Below are 22,718 nucleotides of genomic sequence, written 5' to 3' on the forward strand. Positions count from 1 at the left end.
CATTCACAACACTTCACTTTTCATTACATTACCAGCAATTCACCTACACAGCATTATTTCAACATTAATCAAAAACATAGTCCTCAGTCCAGAATGGAACACGACAAACTCTACATTGTCGGTTTGTGGACTCAGTGGTAGGAAGCAAAGCTCCAGATGCTTGAGTACCTTGGGGAAGGTAATCATCCTCAGGAAAAGCCAATGTTGGTGGATCAGCAGTGGACAAATGTGTAGGAGCAAGATGAGCAGCATTCCACACTTTCCCATCAGACAACAGGTAAGTAGCTGCACTATGTTGCGCAACCACTTTATAGGGCTGACTGAATTTGGGATGTCCTTTGTTGACCAGTCCAGGCTTTCGAATGGAAACAAAGGAACCCACTTGAATCTTAGGTGAAGAAGCAGCACGCCGTTTGTCTGTATACTCTTTTGCCTTAGTCTGTTTCCTTTGAAAAATGAGTTCCCATAGCTTTTGAGCCTTTGGAGGGACCATAGTAGGCAGATCTCGAACATGAACCGTTGTGTGGATTGAACGACTATGAAACAGCTCTGCAGGTGAACAGGTAGTAATAGCATGTGGTGTTGCTCTGTATGTGTGCAGAAAGTCAGTGACAAAAGGCTTCCAGGGCCTTCCCTTAATGTTGGCAGTTTGAAGGCAGTCCTTAAAAACCCTATTAAATCGTTCTATTTCCCCATTTGCTTGAGAATAGTACACAGAGCTTCGGCAATGCTTAATATCCCTTATTGCAAGAAAATGTTCAAACTCTGCAGAAACAAATTGTGGACCGTTATCCGTAACAATCTCACGTGGATTTCCTTCACAACTGAACACAGTAGACAGAAATGTGATAATCGTGGAAGAGTTGACTACAGAAGCAAATGCCATCTACTGTAATAGTCAATAAGTGTCACAGCATAGCGGCAATCATGAGCAGAATGGTGAAAAGGACCCACAATGTCAGTCGCAACTTTTTCCCACGCCGCCGCTGGAGTAGGTACTGGTTGGAGCGGTCATGTTGAAGTCATGTAGTGCATGCTTTGATGGCAGCTTCCACTTGTAAGTCTATACCAGGCCACCAATAGAGATCCCTTAACCGCTGTTTGGTTCTGACAATCCCTTGATGAGTGACATGTGCCAGTTGAATCAGTTTAGGTCGTAAATCTGCAGGCACCACTATACGGTGAGTACCGCAAAGTATGTACCCCTCCTGTACAGTTAGTTCAGATCTGAGGCGGAAAAAGGGCACAAGATTTGAATCCATGCCTTTAGCAGTACACTGCCATTTATTTATAATGTAGGACCTGTTGTAGCAAGGCACACTGGTCCACCGACTGTTGAAATTCAGCAGCTGTAATGGCAGCAAAGTCAGATGATACCACAGCAACCATTTCAGGTTCTAGTTCTTGATCATCAGATGCAAAGGGTAATGGCAGACACGATAAACAGTCAGCAGTGTAGTTTTCTGTTCCGGGCTTGTAAACAATGTCGTAATTGAAGCATAGCAAGCGTGCAGACCATCTAGCAATTCTCATTCCTGCTCTCCCCATGTTATAATCCGCTCTTACCTTGTTACTTTCGTTTTCTATGGTTATATTTTCATTTGTATTTTCCGCTTGTGTACTTTGTTAGTTCTGTTGTCCTCCGTTTTATTTTTCGTTAAAGTTTATTTCGGACTTTCGCTTTTTGTTCTTGTTAGATATGTGTGTGTGTTTTTGCCTGCCCGGCTTCCTTCTCCCCCCAGCGGCTTGGAGCGGTACTGTCCCCAGAAATTGCAGTGGAAGCCAGCCAATGGATCGCTGGAGGGCGGACCTCACTCACCTGTGCCTCATTTTCCATCTAATCAGCTACCGCTTATAAACGCCGGCTTTTCCACCACGCATCGCCAGATTGTCTGCTTGTCACCGCGGTACAGTGACACCTGACTCCTGAGCTGATCTCTCTTTTTGAAGGACATTATCTTGTTGCTGTTCAAACTATTTTTCAACGTTGTTGTTTTTCTTCCCTGTTGATTCTAGCCCAGCGATCCATTCATCATCTGGCTTCCCTGTTGGTTCCTGGACTTGGCTCCTAGCTCCTGTGACCCTGGTTCATCTTCCACTACCACCCCTGCACTCCTGTTGGTTCCTGGACTTGGCTCCTAGCTCCTGTGACCCTGGTTCTTCTCCCACTGCCACTGTTTGTTCTGCCTAAGCTCTGGACAGTGTTGGACACCAACCCCTCTTGTTCCTGGACTCAGATCATAGCTCCTCTTTACCCACAGTATTGCTCCAGCCGCTTCAGTGTCCTCTGTTTGGACCTATCACCATTTCCCCTGTTTGTCTGAATCTCAATAAATATTCATTGTCAACTTGAGTTCTCGCTCCTTTTTGTGCATCCATACTTGGGTTCTCCTACGTTACGGGTTTTCTCAAACCCCCATTTCTTATCAGTACAATCTGGCCAGCATGGAACCCGTGGATGCACAAACAGGCGAGGACCTTACTGTGGGCATGGTCCTGACTCGGCACAACCAGATGTTGGACACCCTCACCCAGCGGCTCGCGGATCTTACCCAACAGGTTGCCCGTTTAAGCCCCCCAGTGCCAGTTCCTCTCGCTGAACCCCAGGTGCCTCTGGGGTCACCCGCTGTTCCTACAGAGCCTGGGGCCCCAGAGGTCCCTTTGGAGACACCCATCCCCAACCCCGAACCCTTTCATGGGGACTTGGACAGGTGCCGAGGTTTCCTGTTCCAGTGCCAATCTATCTTTCGTCAGCGTCCCGCCACATTTGCCACTGACGCTAGTAAGGTTGCCTTCATAATTGGTCATCTTAGGGGCAGAGCACTCTCTTGGGCTGAGGCGGTTCAGTCCCGAGAGGACCCACGGGGGGGGACGTTCTCTGACTTCCTCACCCGTTTTAAGGTTGTCTTTGACCACCCAGACCACTCGGGAAGTGCCTCAGCCCGCCTATTTTCCCTACGCCAAGGTTCCCGGTCGGTGGCAGAATATTCTATTGCGTTTTGGACCTTGGCTGCTGACTCAGGGTGGAATGAGGAGGCTCTTCGGGAGGCGTTCCAAAGGGGCCTCATAGAACCCCTGAGGGATGAGTTGGCGGTAAGGGAAGAAAACCCTGACCTTCATTCCCTGGTCGCCCTGGCTATCCGCCTGGATAACCGCCTCCGGGGTCGGCGCCGCGAAGGGGCAGCCAGGCTTGGCCCAGGGTCTCGTCCACCTGTTTCCTTGTTTTGTCCCCTGGAGCCCTCTGGCAGTCCCGTTGGCACGCCTTCATCCACTATACAACAGCCTGAACCGATGCAGTTGGGGCGTGCTCGGCTCACCCCCGAGGAGCGAGCTCGTCGCTTCAGAACCGGGCAGTGTTTGTATTGTGGCGAGGTGGGACATATTTTGCAGGTGTGCCCTACCCGACCAAAAGAGAGGGCTCGTCAGTAGCCGTGGGGGTACTGGCGGGCCACTCTCAGCAACCCCCACCACCCAGGGAACTTCACCTTCGGATTCGGGCCACCCTCTGCTGGCACGGCGGCTCAGTTCCCCTCCAGGCCCTTGTGGATTCGGGTGCAGAGGACAATTTGCTTGATGAGGGGCTGGCAGCCCAGACAGGGTGCACCCTTGAACCCCTCGATCCCCCGGTCACTGCGTGTGCCCTGGATGGAAGGGTCATTGCTCGGGTCACCCACCGCACCACACCTTTGACCCTTATTCTTTCGGGTAATCACCGGGAGACCCTTTCTTTCGCTGTAATCAAGGCTCCCCAGACCCCCCTAGTTCTGGGCTACCCCTGGTTAGCGCTCCATAATCCCCATATTGACTGGGCCCTAGGACGAGTGGCGGTCTGGAGCGACTTTTGTCATGCTAATTGTCTGGTCTCTGCCATCCCACAGCCAGGAAATCCGACTCACACTCCCTCTGACACAGAAGACACCGACCTATCCAACGTTCCCCAGGAGTATCATTTTCTCCGTGAGGTTTTTCGGAAAGACCGTGCCCAATCTCTACCCCCCCACCGACCCTATGACTGTGCCCTTGATCTGTTACCTGGAGCTCCACTGCCTACCAGCCGGCTGTACAACATCTCTCGGGCTGAAAGGAGCGCCATGGAAACCTACATTTCCGACTCTCTCGCCGCGGGGATCATCCGCCCATCGTCCTCTCCCTTGGGGGCGGGGTTCTTCTTTGTGGAGAAGAAGGACAAAACCTTACGGCCGTGTATCGATTACCGGGGCCTTAATCAAATCACAGTGAAGAACCGTTACCCCCTGCCCTTGATTTCCTCTGCCTTTGACCCACTGCAGTGCGCCACCATCTTTACCAAGCTTGACCTACGTAACGCTTATCATCTGGTACGAATCCGGGAAGGCGACGAATGGAAGACAGCATTCAACACCCCATTGGGACACTTTGAATATCTTGTTATGCCTTTTGGGTTGTGTAATGCCCCAGGGGTGTTTCAGGCATTGGTAAACGATGTTCTCAGGGACTACCTCAACCGGTTTGTCTTCGTTTACATTGATGACATTCTCATCTTTTCCAGGTCACTGGAGGAACATAGCGCTCATGTTCGCCAGGTCCTCTCACGGCTCCTAGAAAACAAACTTTTCGTCAAGGCTGAAAAGTGTGAATTTCATGTGGACTCTGTGGAATTCCTGGGGGTGATTCTTGAGCGCGGCCAGGTTAGGGCCGACCCCCACAAGATTCGTGCGGTAACTGAGTGGCCTACACCCACCTCACGTAAGGAGCTCCAACGCTTCCTTGGTTTTGCCAACTTTTACCGGCGGTTCATCCGTAATTACAGCCAGGTCGCAGCACCCATCACTCGCCTTACCTCCACCAAGATCCCTTTCACCTGGCCCCCAGAGGCCGAAGAAGCTTTCTCCCATCTCAAGGCCCTATTTACTTCAGCCCCCATCCTCATTCAACCAGATCCCGACAGGCAGTTCATCGTAGAGGTCGATGCATCGGACACGGGGGTGGGAGCTGTCCTATCCCAGCGAGCGGGGCCCGAGAACCGTTTACACCCATGTGCCTTCTTCTCCCGTCGCTTATCCCCAGCGGAGGCCAACTATGATGTGGGTGACCGTGAGCTGTTGGCAGTGAAACTGGCCCTGGAGGAGTGGAGACACTGGCTGGAGGGGGGCGCTCAGCCCTTTATCGTTTGGACGGATCATAAAAACCTGTCCTACATTCAGGCGGCAAAGAGGCTAAACTCCCGACAAGCAAGGTGGGCACTTTTCTTTAGTCGGTTTGACTTTGCTATGACCTACCGGCCCGGATCACGTAATATCAAACCGGATGCCCTATCTCGTCAATACTCCACAGAGAAAACTCCAGCCAGTCCGACAACCATTCTTCCACCCAGCCGGGTCATTGGATTACTCACATGGGACATTCGCAGGATTGTCACTGAGGCCCAGGCGCAGGAACCAGATCCCAGGTCAGGACCCCAAGCCTGTCTTTTCGTCCCTACCACAGCTCGCTCCCCTGCCTTGCAGTGGGCCCATGGCTCCCGCATTGCCTGCCATCCTGGTGTTAGCCGCACACTGTCGCTGTTAAGGAGACACTTTTGGTGGCCATCCATGGAGGCTGATGTCAAGGAGTTTGTGGCCGCTTGCACGACATGCGCACGTAACAAGTCCTCCCACCAACCTCCAGCAGGGTTACTACATCCACTTCCAGTCCCGGGTCGCCCATGGTCCCACATAGCGTTAGATTTTGTCACCGGTCTACCTGAGTCAAGCGGGAATACGGTGATTCTAACCATGGTGGACCGGTTCTCCAAGGCTGTGCACTTTGCGGCCCTGCCCAAACTCCCCACAGCCTTCCAAACGGCTGAGCTATTAGTTAACCTGGTGATTCGCGTGCATGGGATCCCTGCGGACATTGTCGGACCGTGGGCCCCAGTTTACCTCCCAGGTCTGGAGGGCTTTCTGCAGAGCCTTGGGCGCGACGGTCAGACTCTCGTCTGGCTTCCACCCTCAGTCCAATGGACAGGCGGAGAGGGCAAATCAGAGCTTGGAAGCCGCCCTACGATGCATGGCCGCCCGCAACCCCAGGGGTTGGAGCTCCCACCTAGCTTGGATCGAGTACGCCCACAACACCCTGATCTCGTCCGCCACAGGTTTTTCCCCCTTTGAGGCCTCCCTAGGCTATCAGCCCCCGTTGTTCCCCGAGCAGGAAGCAGACGTGGCAGTTCCCTCCATTGAGCAACATCTCCGTAGGTGCCGAAGAGTCTGGAAGACCACCCGGGCTGCTCTCCTCCGGACTCGTGACAACAACCGCCGGTCGGCAGACCGCCATCGGAGACCTGGCCCCCCCTACGCTCCCGGTCAGGTCGTATGGCTATCTACCACGAATATTCCCCTCCGCTCGGTATCCAAGAAACTCTCCCCCCGCTACATCGGCCCCTACGTCATTGAGAGGATTATTAACCCCACGTCTGTGCGTTTAAGACTCCCTCGCCACATGCGCATCCATCCCACATTCCACATATCTCAGCTCAAACCAGTGGCCTCTTCCACCCTGTTCCTGGACTTGGCTCCTAGCTCCTGTGACCCTGGTTCTTCTCCCACTGCCACTGTTTGTTCTGCCTAAGCTCTGGACAGTGTTGGACACCAACCCCTCTTGTTCCTGGACTCAGATCATAGCTCCTCTTTACCCACAGTATTGCTCCAGCCGCTTCAGTGTCCTCTGTTTGGACCTATCACCATTTCCCCTGTTTGTCTGAATCTCAATAAATATTCATTGTCAACTTGAGTTCTCGCTCCTTTTTGTGCATCCATACTTGGGTTCCCCTACGTTACGGGTTTTCTCAAACCCCCATTTCTTATCACCCCAAGCCTTTTGTAGACAGCAAGGTCGTTATAGGACTATGGTCTGTTTGCAGAGTAAACCGCCGACCCCAGAGATAGGTGCGCCATTTCTCTGTAGCCCAAACACATGCCAAGGCCTCTTTCTCAGTAGCAGAGTATTTTCTTTCACACTCAGATAATGTCCTTGAAGCAAAGGCAACTGTTCTTTCAGGGTCTCCATGCCATTGTGTAAGCACAGCACCTAAACCGTAGTCTGAGGCATCAGTAGTGACAGTAGTTGGGCAGGAAGGATCGAACAAGGCAAGGGCAGGACTAGAAGCAACGAACTGTTTAACACGGTTGAAATTAGTGTTTGCATCATCCGTCTAAAAAAATCCAGTAGACTTTTGCAGTAAAGCATGGAGAGCTTCCACCAAAATAGCATACTTAGGAATAAATTTGGAGTACCATCCGGTCAGTCCAAGGAAGGAGCACAATGCATGTGTGTCCCATGGCAGTGGAGCTTGAGTCACAGCAAGCACATGTTCTGGGTCAGGTCGCAGACCTGCAGCTGAAATAACATGGCCCAAAAAAAGAAACCTCATGCAAAGTTACTTGGGGGTATGCATTCTGCAAATTAATAGTTGAAAACCCAGCTGATCCTCTAAGCTCAGCAAAAACTTCTTTAATATGTGGTAAAGGATGGCTATCAATCACGACAGCCTGATTTGGTTCTCTCAGATCAACACAGTCTTATTCCTCCAGACTTCTTATGAATGACAACAAGGGGTGAAACCCATTCAGAGGAGTCCACTTTTTCAATTATGCCTTCCGATTCCAGTCTTTTTAACTCATGTGAGACTGCATCACGCACAGCAAATGGCAGCCTGCGCAGCTTTTGTTGCACAGGTAACACATCTAAGTGCAATCTGACTTTGTGCATGAATCCTGCAGCTACACCACAGGCATCAGTAAAATTAACAGCAGTAGGACCATGGTACACTCCTAAATGTATACGTTTTTATTTTTTAAGTAAAGATAAGTCTTAAAAAACTGGCAACTGAGCCTATGTTTATTAAAAATTACAGAAATGCAAACATCTACACAAAATGTAAATCATTCCTGTAAATGAAGTGTAACCGCTTATTTACCGCGCCTTTAGGACACAGAGCCACACCTGAAGAAAATATTGGTAAAGTTTTACTTCAATTTTATTTTAGTGTAACAGATAACAGAAAAGAAACTGAGTTCCTTGTAAAAACTGAAATCCTTTCATATAAAAGTCATTTGAAAGAGTTTAATAGGAAACGTCTCTGTGCTCCTTCTTCTGATAGATTTCCGAACTTTGGGTTCTCCGGTGGGTTCTTCTCCAATCTAACTGCACATCAGCATAACAACTGTAAGTATTTGAACAAGAACATCAGGCATGTTGCTTTTTAAATGTTAGTATTTTACACAGACTGTTAGTTGATAGTTTTTTCTTTTATTTTCACTTTGAGTAAAACTCGCACCGGTGGTTCTTCTACACTCAGTGAAAGAGGCTTCAAATGAAAGAATCATTAAAGTTCTAGATGCATCTTTGTTCCAAGAGTAAATATTTATTGGATAAAACATTTACTTTTGTGCAGTTGTACATAAACAGTTCCAGTGAGCCATTTACAGTGTTTTATAAGAGAAGTAAACACACCCCAGTCCAACAAACTTCAATTTTATAAAAAAAAAAAAAATCCAAGATTTCATGTATTTATCTGCAGTAAAAAACATTCTAATGAAAATGTATTTGAAGAGAAAAAAGAAAAAAGGCAGAACCTAAAGCAGAAGATCCAGCCAGTATTAGGGAAGGTCGTAAAACTATTTCACCAATCCTTCAGAGGATGAACAAACAAATCCATGAACGTCTTTTAGCAAATTTATAATTTATAGATGAATCCCTCCTTTGTAAAACAAAACCTACATATCTGAGTAAATAATACATATTGTAAAATATAGGTTTTGTATTATGTGAGAAACATTTATTTGTGTGTTTAACAGTTGGTTCCACAATCTGAAACTGAATAGTAGAAAACTTGAATGGATGTAGTTACTTTACTGGGTCATTAAGAGTTTGTATTCCGGTAGTTTTACGACGTTTCCTAAAGCTGAAGCAGCGGTCAGAGCGTTTACATTCTGGTCGGTTTGCTTTGTTTAGTTTTTCCTCAAATAAACTCATTTAAACCTGTTATTTATATATAAAATTGGTTTGAAACTTTAAACTGAGTGAGTATTGTGAGTATTGTGAGTATTTTTCATGAGATGAATTGGAATGCCGAACGTCAAGCAAACGTCAAATACCAAACCAGGAGATGGGGTGCATGGTTTTTAATCCAAACTCATTATTACAGGTTTATCAGATAGATTATGAACGTTATAATAAATGTAAACCTGTTGATCTTTGGATCATTTCACTAGATGTCAGTGAGCAGTAAAAAGTCTGTAAAGGCTCATTTTTATCCCAAAAGGGGGTTTATGGGATTACAAAACAAGTTGTTCTAAGAAGAGCTGGTATTCTTACCCAAAACCTTGAGTTAATCGTGAACTGTGACATAAATTATACCGTTTTCCTAGTGTTACATGCCCTGGCATGTATGGGTTTATTATATTGTGAGGTTGACATGCCTGCATGGGATCCACAAAAAAAAAATGCCCGCTTTCTCTCTTTGCTTCAATCCCAGGCATGTCAATCTCAGACACAGCTCATGCAGTTTGACAGAGAAAGAGAGGCAATCACCATGAAGCATAAACATTTCACAATAAAATAATAAACCCACACATGCCCGGGCACGTAACACCTAGCTTGTCCACGTTGTTGAATGTGCTGGTGAAGAGCACTTTCTGGACCTTCTTCATGGGGAAAATCTGCTCGGCCACCTTTGAAAATGTAAAAAGAAAAATAAATCAAACATTTGCCTCCATCAGCTGTAAGCTACAGGGACCCTAATATATCTGATCAGCAATGTCTTACATCTGATGTATCATAGGGCATAGACTTGGTGAGAGTATCAGTATATAAATGCAACATATATTTATACATGGTCAGAAGATTGATCTTAAGCAGAAGTGACAGAGTACCATGTATTTTATTTTTAAATATATTCTGTTGTTTGAGTGCTCAATATATGACGAGATACAAGAACTTTGTGATCTCACCATTAATTCTTAAAATAAGTATTGCTATAAAAACATGACTTACCTTCATCTGCACTAATGCGCTGCTGCAGACAGATCTTCTCTCTTTAATTTCATTATTTTAGTAGCTCAGACCGCCTTAAGATGGATCAGCATGGAGCATCTGAATCATCAGAATCCTCTGATTCACTAGTAGACTGAAAAAGAATCAAACAATTAATTAATATCAGCAGCTATGTAATCAGTACACAGTTTAGCATTTACCCCGTAGTAACACACCCGACAGAAGCTGAACACAGTCAGGGCTTTAAGCATATATAGATGGACAGGCGGACACAAAGGTGGATGACTGGATGGATGAATAGATAGTGTCAGCACCAAAACTGTAAAGAAGTGAGTTGTTTCACATATTTTAACACAAATATATTTTAAACACAATATATTTCTCAAAAATCAACTAGCACTTTCATTTGTTCATTTATAGTAATATTATCTGTAAACTTAGAATCATAAAAAGAGATAAGTTTATTATAGTGCAGTTCAGAACAATAACAGCACTATAAACTAAGTAATCGCACCAGTCTTAACATGCTGCAAGCATTACTAGGCATTTAAAAAGCACACAGTCAACTAGCTAACAGACTGGTGGTAACGTAATGGTAACGTTTAGCTAACGTCCAAGTAACTGATTTGAAGACATAGAACGCTGAGACCTGTGTTATTTTCAGCTTTCTTAAATGGCCACTTATTTTATTTGTTTATTATTATAATCTGTTTAAGTTTATGACTTACCATCGAATTTCAGGGTTTAGCAGAGCGCCGCTTCACCAACGTCTTTTTATCCATTTCTCACTTTTCAGACAACAGTTTCAGTCACGCCATCTGCACTTTAAAAAGCTCGGTCACGCTATCTGCACTTAAAGTTTTACTGCGCATCTAAACTGTATTATACAGTAGCCGAAGCGTTAAAGAAAATAAAGCTGCTGTTTACAGATTAATAGACATAATCTACCGTATTCTGATGCACGAAATCCACTACATTAAACACGAGCATTCATTCTGTTATTAATGAAATACATTTCAGATGTTTTTACTGTGAGTAAAGTATCTATTTAATTGTGTACAGAACTCTCTTTGAAGAACAATAAAATTAACAAATCAAATTGTTATCAAGTGCCACCCATACAGTCATGAAGAACACTTACTCTAGTACTCATGGTGTGATTTTGGGACATTTTAACTGTAGGAATTTAAAATAATGGCATAACAAACTTGAGTAAAGTGTCTTTGGTAGTGTACATACCATTCTTTGAAGAACAATAAAATTAACAAATCAAATTGTTATCAAGTGCCACCCATACTGTCATGAAGAACACTTACTCTAGTACTCATGGTGTGATGTTGGAACATTTTTACTGTAGGAATTTAAAATAATGGCATGGCACACTTATCTAAATTGTCGATTAAGTTCAGTTTACACTATATTTAAAGTACAATAAAATAAATAAATCAAATTGTTATCAAGTGCCACCCATACAGTCATAAAGAACACTTACTCTAGTACTCATGGTGTGATTTGGGGACAATTTTACTGTAGGAATTTAAAATAATGGCATAGAAAACTTTTGTATAGTGTCAATTCGGTTGTGTTTAGACCACTATTTGAGGATCAATAAAATCAACAAATCAAATTGTTATCAAGTTCCACCCATACTGTGATAAAGAACACTTAGTCTTGTACTCATGGTGTGAGTAATATGATAAACTTGAGTAAAGTGTCTATTTGGTTAAATACAGACCCGTCTTTGAAGATCAATAAATTTAACAATTCAAATTGTTATCAGGTTTCACCCATACTGGCATTAAGTACACTTACTTTAGTACACATGTTGTTATTTTGGGACAATTTTACTGTGCAAATTTGGAGTAATGGATAACAAACTTGAGGAAAGTGTCTATTTGGTTGTTTACACACCACTATTTGAAGATCAATAAAATTAACAAAACAAATCAACTTGTTATATAAATGTAACAAAACAAATCAACTTGTTATTAAGTTCTACCCATACAGTCATAAAGAACACTTAGTCTAGTACCCATGGTGTGATTTTGGGACAATTTTACTGTAGAATTTTGGAGTAATGGATAACAAACTTGAGGAAAGTGTCTATTTGGTTGTTTACACACCACTATTTGAAGATCAATAAAATTAACAAAACAAATCAACTTGTTATATAAATGTAACAAAACAAATCAACTTGTTATTAAGTTCTACCCATACAGTCATAAAGAACACTTAGTCTAGTACCCATGGTGTGATTTTGGGACAATTTTACTGTAGAATTTTGGAGTAATGTGATAACAAACTTGTGTAAAATGTCTATTCGGTTGTGTTTATGTAATCCAATTAATTATTAACAAGTAAATGTAATCTAATTGTTATCAAATGCCACCCCTAGATTCATAAACTACACTTACTCTAGAATGTATCTTGTGATTTTGGGACACTTTTACTGTAGGAATTTTAAATAGGAATTTAAAATAATGTAATGGTAAACTTAAAGTCTCTATTTCATTGTGTTTAAAGTCCAATAAAATTAGCAAATCAAATTGTCATCAAGAGCCCCCCACCACCCAGCTTCATGAAGAACCCATTTGCTAGTACTCATCTTATGATTTTGAGACAATTTTAGTCTAGGAATTTGATAATGTAATTACTTGCCAAACTTATGTAAAGTTTGTATTCAGTTTTGTTTTGACTAATTTTTGAAGTCCAATAAAATACTCAAATTAAATTGCTATCAAGTCAAACCACTATATTCTATATTATATCTATATAATTTTATTCTATAGATATTATACATATACTGTATATATATATATATATATATATATATATATATATATATATATATATATATATATATATATATATACAGTGTATCACAAAAGTGAGTACACCCCTCACATTTCTGCAGATATTTAAGTATATCTTTTCATGGGACAACACTGACAAAATGACACTTTGACACAATGAAAAGTAGTCTGTGTGCAGCTTATATAACAGTGTAAATTTATTCTTCCCTCAAAATAACTCAATATACAGCCATTAATGTCTAAACCACCGGCAACAAAAGTGAGTACACCCCTTAGTGAAAGTTCCTGAAGTGTCAATATTTTGTGTGGCCACCATTATTTCCCAGAACTGCCTTAACTCTCCTGGGCATGGAGTTTACCAGAGCTTCACAGGTTGCCACTGGAATGCTTTTCCACTCCTCCATGACGACATCACGGAGCTGGCGGATATTCGAGACTTTGCGCTCCTCCACCTTCCGCTTGAGGATGCCCCAAAGATGTTCTATTGGGTTTAGGTCTGGAGACATGCTTGGCCAGTCCATCACCTTTACCCTCAGCCTCTTCAATAAAGCAGTGGTCGTCTTAGAGGTGTGTTTGGGGTCATTATCATGCTGGAACACTGCCCTGCGACCCAGTTTCCGGAGGGAGGGGATCATGCTCTGCTTCAGTATTTCACAGTACATATTGGAGTTCATGTGTCCCTCAATGAAATGTAACTCCCCAACACCTGCTGCACTCATGCAGCCCCAGACCATGGCATTCCCACCACCATGCTTGACTGTAGGCATGACGCACTTATCTTTGTACTCCTCACCTGATTGCCGCCACACATGCTTGAGACCATCTGAACCAAACAAATTAATCTTGGTCTCATCAGACCATAGGACATGGTTCCAGTAATCCATGTCCTTTGTTGACATGTCTTCAGCAAACTGTTTGCAGGCTTTCTTGTGTAGAGACTTCAGAAGAGGCTTCCTTCTGGGGTGACAGCCATGCAGACCAATTTGATGTAGTGTGCGGCGTATGGTCTGAGCACTGACAGGCTGACCCCCCACCTTTTCAATCTCTGCAGCAATGCTGACAGCACTCCTGCGCCTATCTTTCAAAGACAGCAGTTGGATGTGACGCTGAGCACGTGCACTCAGCTTCTTTGGACGACCAACGCGAGGTCTGTTCTGAGTGGACCCTGCTCTTTTAAAACGCTGGATGATCTTGGCCACTGTGCTGCAGCTCAGTTTCAGGGTGTTGGCAATCTTCTTGTAGCCTTGGCCATCTTCATGTAGCGCAACAATTCGTCTTTTAAGATCCTCAGAGAGTTCTTTGCCATGAGGTGCCATGTTGGAACTTTCAGTGACCAGTATGAGAGAGTGTGAGAGCTGTACTACTAAATTGAACACACCTGCTCCCTATGCACACCTGAGACCTAGTAACACTAACAAATCACATGACATTTTGGAGGGAAAATGACAAGCAGTGCTCAATTTGGACATTTAGGGGTGTAGTCTCTTAGGGGTGTACTCACTTTTGTTGCCGGTGGTTTAGACATTAATGGCTGTATATTGAGTTATTTTGAGGGAAGAGTAAATTTACACTTTTATATAAGCTGCACACAGACTACTTTTCATTGTGTCAAAGTGTCATTTTGTCAGTGTTGTCCCATGAAAAGATATACTTAAATATCTGCAGAAATGTGAGGGGTGTACTCACTTTTGTGATACACTGTATGTCTATTTTGATATATTCATACATAAATAATCATAAAAATTATTATAGACAGACAAATTCCATTGATGCTCTTTATTTTGTGTTTATTTGCCTATATACAGTGTATCACAAAAGTGAGTACACCCCTCACATTTCTGCAAATATTTCATTATATATTTTCATGGGACAACACTATAGACATGAAACTTGGATATAACTTAGAGTAGTCAGTGTACAACTTGTATAGCAGTGTAGATTTATTGTCTTCTGAAAATAACTCAACACACAGCCATTAATGTCTAAATGGCTGACAACATAAGTGAGTACACCCCACAGTGAACATGTCCAAATTGTGCCCAAAGTGTCAATATTTTGTGTGACCACCATTATTATCCAGCACTGCCTTAACCCTCCTGGGCATGGAATTCACCAGAGCTGCACAGGTTGCTACTGGAATCCTCTTCCACTCCTCCATAATGACATCACGGAGCTGGTGGATGTTAGACACCTTGAACTCTTCCACCTTCCACTTGAGGATGCGCCACAGGTGCTCAATTAGGTTTAGTCCATCACCTTTACCTTCAGCTTCCTCAGCAAGGCAGTTGTCATCTTGGAGGTTGTGTTTGGGGTCGTTATCCTGTTGGAAAACTGCCATGAGGCCCAGTTTTCGAAGGGAGGGGATCATGCTCTGTTTCAGAATGTCACAGTACATGTTGGAATTCATGTTTCCCTCAATGAACTGCAGCTCCCCAGTGCCAGCAACACTCATGCAGCCCAAGACCATGATGCTACCACCACCATGCTTGACTGTAGGCAAGATACAGTTGTCTTGGTACTTCTCACCAGGGCGCCACCACACATGCTGGACACCATCTGAGCCAAACAAGTTTATCTTGGTCTCGTCAGACCACAGGGCATTCCAGTAATCCATGTTCTTGGACTGCTTGTCTTCAGCAAACTGTTTGCGGGCTTTCTTGTGCGTCAGCTTCCTTCTGGGATAACGACCATGCAGACCGAGTTGATGCAGTGTGCGGCGTATGGTCTGAGCACTGACAGGCTGACCTCCCACGTCTTCAACCTCTGCAGCAATGCTGGCAGCACTCATGTGTCTATTTTTTAAAGCCAACCTCTGGATATGATGCCGAACACGTGGACTCAACTTCTTTGGTCGACCCTGGCGAAGCCTGTTCCGAGTGGAACCTGTCCTGGAAAACCGCTGTATGACCTTGGCCACCATGCTGTAGCTCAGTTTCAGGGTGTTAGCAATCTTCTTATAGCCCAGGCCATCTTTGTGGAGAGCAACAATTCTATTTCTCACATCCTCAGAGAGTTCTTTGCCATGAGGTGCCATGTTGAATATCCAGTGGCCAGTATCAGAGAATTGTACCCAAAACACCAAATGTAACAGCCCTGCTCCCCATTTACACATGGGACCTTGACACATGACACCAGGGAGGGACAACGACACATTTGGGCACAATTTGGACATGTTCACTGTGGGGTGTACTCACTTATGTTGCCAGCTATTTAGACATTAATGGCTGTGTGTCGAGTTATTTTCAGAAGACAGTAAATCTACACTGCTATACAAGCTGTACACTGACTACTCTAAGTTATATCCAAGTTTCATGTCTATAGTGTTGTCCCATGAAAAGATATAATGAAATATTTGCAGAAATGTGAGGGGTGTACTCACTTTTGTGATACACTGTATATATATATAGTATAATATCTAAATATTTTTTATTTATTAAATAATAATGAATAATGAATAATAATAATTCATTAAATATCATTATAAGCACCAGTCACTTACTGATTAGTAACTGACAATATTACATTAATACTTAAATATCAACTGCTTTTTTTTGTTACAAGAATAAATATTTTATTTATTAATTACACACATACTAATTAAATATTACATGATTAAAAGCATGTAGTATTACATTCATTTCATCATTTGTTAATGGTTTATCACAATTTTCAGATCATTAACACTTTGGACCCCCAAGGTCTATACAAAACCAATTATGCAATTTTGTGATGCCATTACTCCAAATTTCAGCAGTAAAGTTGTCTTAAAAATCACAAAACGAGTACTTGATTAATTGTTCTTCATGAATGTAAGGGCTCTTTATGATCCTAGTGGTCTCATTTGATAACAAACTGATTTGGTTTTTTATTGGATTAAAAAATGTGGTTTTAACACAACCGAATATACACTTTATGTAGATTTGCCATCCTGTGACTAAATTTCTACAGTAAAATTGTCCCAAAATTACATGATGTGTACTAAAGTAAGTGTTCTTTATGACAGTTTGGGTGGCACTTGATAACAAATTGATTTGTTGATTTTATTGGACTTGAAAAGTGATGTAAACAAAACAGAATTTACATTTTACATATGTTTGCCATTCCATTATTTTAATTTCCTACAGAAAAAATGTCCCAAAATCACACTATGTGTACTAGAGTAAATGTTCTTCATGACAGTATGGGTGGAACTTGATAACAATTTGATTTATTAATGTTATTGATCTTCAAAGAGGGGTCTGTATTCAACCAAATAGACACTTTACTCAAGTTTGTTATCATATTACTCCAAATTTGTACAGTAAAATTGTCCCAAAATCACACTATGTGTAGTGTAAACACAAGCGAATTAACATTTTTCATAAGTTTACAATCCCATTATTTTAAATTCCTACAGTAAAATTGTCCCAAAATCACACTATGTGTACTAAAGTAAGTGTATTTGATGCCAGTATGAGTGAAACCTGATAACAATATGAATTGTTAATTTTATTGATCTTCAAAGAGGGGTCTGTATTCAACCAAATTGACACTTTACTCAAGTTTGTTATCATATTACTCCAAATTTGTACAGTAAAATTGTCCCAAAATCACACTATGTGTACTACAGTAAGTGTATTTAATGACCGTACGAGTGAACTCTGATAACATTTGGTTTGTTCATTTTATTGATTCTCACATAGTGATCTAAACACAACCGAATTAACATTTTTCATAAGTTTACAATCCCATTATTTTAAATTCCTACAGTAAAATTGTCCCAAAATCACACTGTGTACTAAAGTAAGTGTATTTGATGCCAGTATGAGTGAAACCTGATAACAATATGAATTGTTAATTTTATTGATCTTCAAAGAGGGGTCTGTATTCAACCAAATTGACACTTTACTCAAGTTTGTTATCATATTACTCCAAATTTGTACAGTAAAATTGTCCCAAAATCACACTATGTGTACTACAGTAAGTGTATTTAATGACCGTACGAGTGAACTCTGATAACATTTGGTTTGTTCATTTTATTGATTCTCACATAGTGATCTAAACACAACCGAATGGACATTTTACATAAGTTTGTCATCCCATTATTTCAAATTCCTACAGTAACAATGTCCCAAAATCACACCATGAGTACTAAAGTAAGTGTTCTTCATGACTGTATGGGTGGAACTTGATAACAATTTGATTTGTTAATTTTATTGATCCTCAAATAGTGGTCTAAACACAACCAAATTGACATTTTAGATAAGTTTGCCATGCCATTATTTAAAATTCCTACAGTAAAAATGTCCCAAAATTACACCATGAGTACTAGAGTAAGTGTTCTTCATGACTCTATGGGTGCAACTTGATAACAATTTGATTTGTTAATTTTATTGGACTTTAAATATTGTGTAAACTCAACTGGATTGACATTTTACATAAGTTTGCCATGCCATTATTTCATATTTGTACAGTAAAATTGTCCCAAAATCACACCATGAGTACTAGAGTTAATTTCATTGTATTGATTTTAAAATAGCGGTCTGTACACAAACAAATACACACTTTTTTTTATAAAAGGTCTGAATTTCTAACCTTTTAGATTGCTCTATACATAGATTGTAACACACTTTTGTTTCTGCTACACTTTATGTGCATCAGAACTCGGTAGTAATGTATATTAAACTGTAAAGAGATGATTTCATCTTCGCAGCTGGATTACCGTAAAATACGGTTTAGACGCGCAGTAAAAAGCGAAGTGCAGATAGCGTGACCGAGCTTTTTTAAAGTGCAGATGGCGTGACCGCGGTCAGATGAGATCTTCCATCGTCAGATTCTTGTTTCCTGTAACGAGCTCTGACTTAATACCACATGTTGCAGGAACTTCATCTTTAAGCTAACACACAGCACGTACTTTTACAGACTCGTTTCTGAGAATGAAAGAACTGAAAACACCACGTTTGTATTTGGCGTGGTTAAACTGTAAACTATAAGTTGAGTAAAACTGTTAAAACTGAATCTCACAGTTCAACAATATCATGTTTACAGTTGAACTGTAAACTTTACAGTCAATATTATTAAACACTGTAGAGGTGAACATGAACTTCATAGTAACATGAGAGTTCACAGTTGTACTCATGGTCGAACTGTAAAGGTGACAGTAAAACTATAAACTATTATGGTTCAACTGTAAACTTAAGAGTTTTACTGTTAAACTTCACAGTACATTTTTTCCTGGGTGAGCACCAACTAGCCCAGTCACACCCACTTCTAAAGTGAAGCTGTAACTTAATGTATTAAAAATGATTGAATTGATTGGTTTTTTTTATATATTGCAGATGGGTCAATCAAACGGACTTGAACAACAGGGTAAATAAAGATTTATTTTTCTTATCTATTTCAGCATGTTGGCATCACAAGCAAAAACTGATTTTCTCCAAAACATCATCAGTTCTGAAGAGACTTAAACGTTCTGAGTGATTTTATTAAACTACAGGATATTTTACTGAGCTATGATTTTATTTACAATTCAAATGAGCACAAGAGAGTGCAGTACTGAAGATTCTCTCTTTCACATGGACTCATGAAAATCTGTTGTGTTTCAGATGCTGAATTCATTGATCAGAATCAGGACAAGCTCATCCAGAGAGCCTGTGGTGTAGATCCCATCCTGGACCAGCTCCTGGGTTTAAAGGTCATTAACGCTGAGGAATACAGTGACATCCAGGTGGAGAGAACATCTCAGGAAAAAATGAGAGCTTTATTAATGGGTCCAATGAGGGCAGATGGAGATTCAGGAAAAGCTAAGCTGTACGAGATCCTGATGAAGGAGCAGCCACACCTGATGGAAGATCTCCAAGCTGCTTCTGGAAATGTGCGTTAAACTGCAGATTCTTCCTCATGAGTCTGAACATAAATTTTTTAATCTGGGAAAGTATAGTAAACAAAAAATAATAGAGCCTCCACAGATCCCCCAGACTCTTCTGGACCTTCTATTTGGCTTCACCTTGCAGTTCCAAAGCTTTTTAATAGGGTTTAAATCAAGGAACTGGTGGTACTGGTACATCATTCTGCTTGTGTGGGATTTGGATTCATGTGTGGGATAACTTATGTGTCTTATGTATTAAACTGTACTTTCTGTGTGTTGACTCATGAGTAAATTTTACTTTAAATTGGAACACAAGCGTCTTTGTCCAAAATAAATAAAAATCAAGAATTACTAAATATAAAAAATAAGTTTATTGTCTTTTCTATAAATCGAGGTGAGAATTTACAAACAGCAGTTTTTATGATTGATCTGGTGGTGCAGAACGTTCCTAATTCATCATTACTGATAAGAACTGAATACGCTGGTGACTTCTCTGTGCCCATACATGTAGAGCTGAAGATATAAGACCTTATTTTATAGTGGTCACTGCAACAACCTTTTTGGATAGTTAAGTAAAATAAATTTAGTTATAATAAAATTCCACAGATAGTAAAATGAATTTATCAGTGTGGCTTTATGATGGCCTGTTAATCTTGATCAAATCAGCACCTAAAACTGGCCTTACTGGCTCTTACAATGTGGGTTTTCCAACGCCTGGACTGAACATAATCACCACTTATATGTGAAAATCACAAGCTCACACTGCCCACAGCTGGACTGAAGAGGGTCAGTAGTGACATGTTAGCTGGAAGTTCTGTCTGTGTATACATTTCTACGATTTCCGATCAAGTGTGGCATTATATCACCTGTTACTGAACCCTGTAGCCATGGTACACTCCTAAATGTATACAATGCTTTTATTTTTTAGGTCTTAAAGATAAGTCTTGAAGAACTGGTGACTCAGCCTATAATGTTTATTAAAAATACATTTGTTAAAATGCATCCTGAAACAGATGACAGAAATGCAAACATCTACACAAAGTGTAAATCATTCATGTAAATGAAGTTTAACATTATCTGAAGTACTTTGAACATTGCTCGAAGCATTTTAGGAGACCAATGATGTGCAGGAAGAAGCAGAAAGGGATTCGACCTGAAGAAACAGCCCGCTTTTTTACTGCGCCTTTAGGACACAGAGCCACACCTGAGTAAAATATTGGTAAAGTTTTACTTTAATTTTATTTTAGTGTAACAGATTACAGCAGTGGTTTCTGTCACACCCCCCTTTGGAAGATGAAAATCCCCCCCAAAAGCTGACAAAAATAGCCCAATTTTAACTTTGTTGAAATCATGAATGTTCCTTTTACCTTTATTTCAGTATTTTCTGTTGTACTTGACTTTATCAAACCATGTTTGACATATCACTGAACTGCTCCTTCAATCAGTCTGCTATATCAAAATTAAAAAAATGAAATAAAATTTACAAACACTTTACAAAAAAGATAACAAAGTTGAATATGTGCAAAAAAATAATTTGTGAGAGTTTAAGTCTTATCACTGTATTAGTGGCTGTTTTTCTTTTTATCACTGTCAAATACCTCTCTGTTTTGTACATCTAGACCAGGGGTTTACACACTTACATGGCTTGAGATCTACTGTTTCAGTCTACAGGTCATCATGATCTACTTTTTAAGGTCGGACTCATCATTTCTCAAAAAAGCTTCGAAGCTTTTTAAATGCGCTTCAGTTCCTGTATTGATATTCAGCTTTACAGAGCAAGTGACTGAATCACACTGAGCTTATTCTGATGATTTGCTCTGAATGGTATCAGTCAGGTTTATGTATCTGGACAGGAGCTGCTGATGCTCAAGCAGTTTTTAAGGTGTTGGATCCATATTTAGACTTCATTATTTTCATGTGGGAAGTAGGTTGATCCGAAAAAGCTGTCAAATACACTCTAAAAAGACGTGTTAAAAATGACACTGTGTGGAATTTCAACACGTGATGAGTGTGCTCAGGGACGGCACATACTGTTGATTTAAACACAGTAAATGTGTCATCCTGTTTTTGCACACCCACTGTGTCAGGATAATTAACACACACAATGTGTGTTGATTATGTGTAATCAAGAAAATGGGTAAAATAAAGACTAATACAAATGGAAACAGGTGTAAAAATGTGTAGCCAATTTATTTTACTGTATAATATTACAAATGTTTAAATAACATTTTTTGTGACAAGTAATAAATTAAAACAAGATTACAAACAGTTTAACAGTAAATGTACAAAAACATTTAAAAATATTCAATATTTTGTAATGAATAATGGATTAAGAATGTATTGAAATTACAAATGGCTAAATAGTAAAGGCCCAAACACACTTTTAAATATTCAAATGCAGTTTCTTTCGTGTTCTTTCCCATTCTTAAAGATGGTTACAGGAACTCGTAAAACATCTGTTTCTCTGTCCTAAAAGAAAGACAAAAAAAATATCATTACATGGTGCTGTGATTCTCTCTCAGTCTTGTGTACACAATACAAAATATTAACTGAATTAAACATTTACAACATTTAATATTTTGAATAACATTCCGATCATTCAGGGCAGTGATAGCTCAGTGGTTAAGATACTGGACTTGTAAACAGAAGGTTAACCAGTTGGCTAACGATAAATAATACCAATAAAAAGAAAGACTAGTCAGGTTTAACAGAACACTTATTGCTGAATAGGAACAGAAAAGCAAACTTAGGTTTATATTAATGTAATTCAGTGCCTCCTTTTTTACTTAACTAGGTCAAAAGTCGATTGTTAAAACAGGTCACAGGGTTAAAACCTACTTTTTATAGCTTTGCTTGACTTCATAAAACACACAACAAAACACTGATAAACATGAACTAAATAAACATTAATAAAACATACTCAATACTAGTTCCTTTTGCAACTTACCAATAAGGGTATCAGGACGGAGGGAATCCACCATGAAACACTGAGATATACTTGATAGGAGAAATGTGATTGGTTAATGCATATTTTTATTTATTAATTT

General features: G+C 41.0%; 2 protein-coding genes across 7 annotated transcripts in view; one reads left to right on the top strand and one right to left on the bottom strand.

The window, feature by feature from the left end:
- The window catches only part of LOC134300887 (uncharacterized), a 40,993-nt gene that overhangs the window by 13,025 nt on the left and 5,250 nt on the right, over window positions 1-22,718 (bottom strand). For 4 of the 6 annotated variants that reach the window (XR_010007380.1, XR_010007381.1, XM_062985346.1 and 1 more), the window contains 2 exons: window positions 22,619-22,668; window positions 21,860-22,140 (listed from right to left, as the gene is read on the bottom strand). The gene's annotated coding sequence lies outside the window, so the exon portion shown is untranslated. Of the gene's footprint in view, window positions 1-21,859; window positions 22,141-22,618; window positions 22,669-22,718 lie in introns of those variants that run through there. The other 2 variants (XM_062985345.1, XM_062985347.1) reach the window with 2 other exon arrangements.
- On the top strand, window positions 10,320-19,993 carry LOC134300890 (apoptosis-associated speck-like protein containing a CARD). Its single transcript, XM_062985349.1, has 3 exons — window positions 10,320-10,340; window positions 19,142-19,172; window positions 19,409-19,993. The coding sequence occupies exons 2-3, from the start codon at window positions 19,142-19,144 to the stop codon at window positions 19,684-19,686; spliced, it is 309 nt and encodes a 102-aa protein (XP_062841419.1). The 5' UTR covers window positions 10,320-10,340; the 3' UTR covers window positions 19,687-19,993.

The sequence above is a fragment of the Trichomycterus rosablanca genome, chromosome 23 (genome assembly GCF_030014385.1).
Source record: "Trichomycterus rosablanca isolate fTriRos1 chromosome 23, fTriRos1.hap1, whole genome shotgun sequence".
NCBI lineage: Eukaryota > Metazoa > Chordata > Actinopteri > Siluriformes > Trichomycteridae > Trichomycterus > Trichomycterus rosablanca.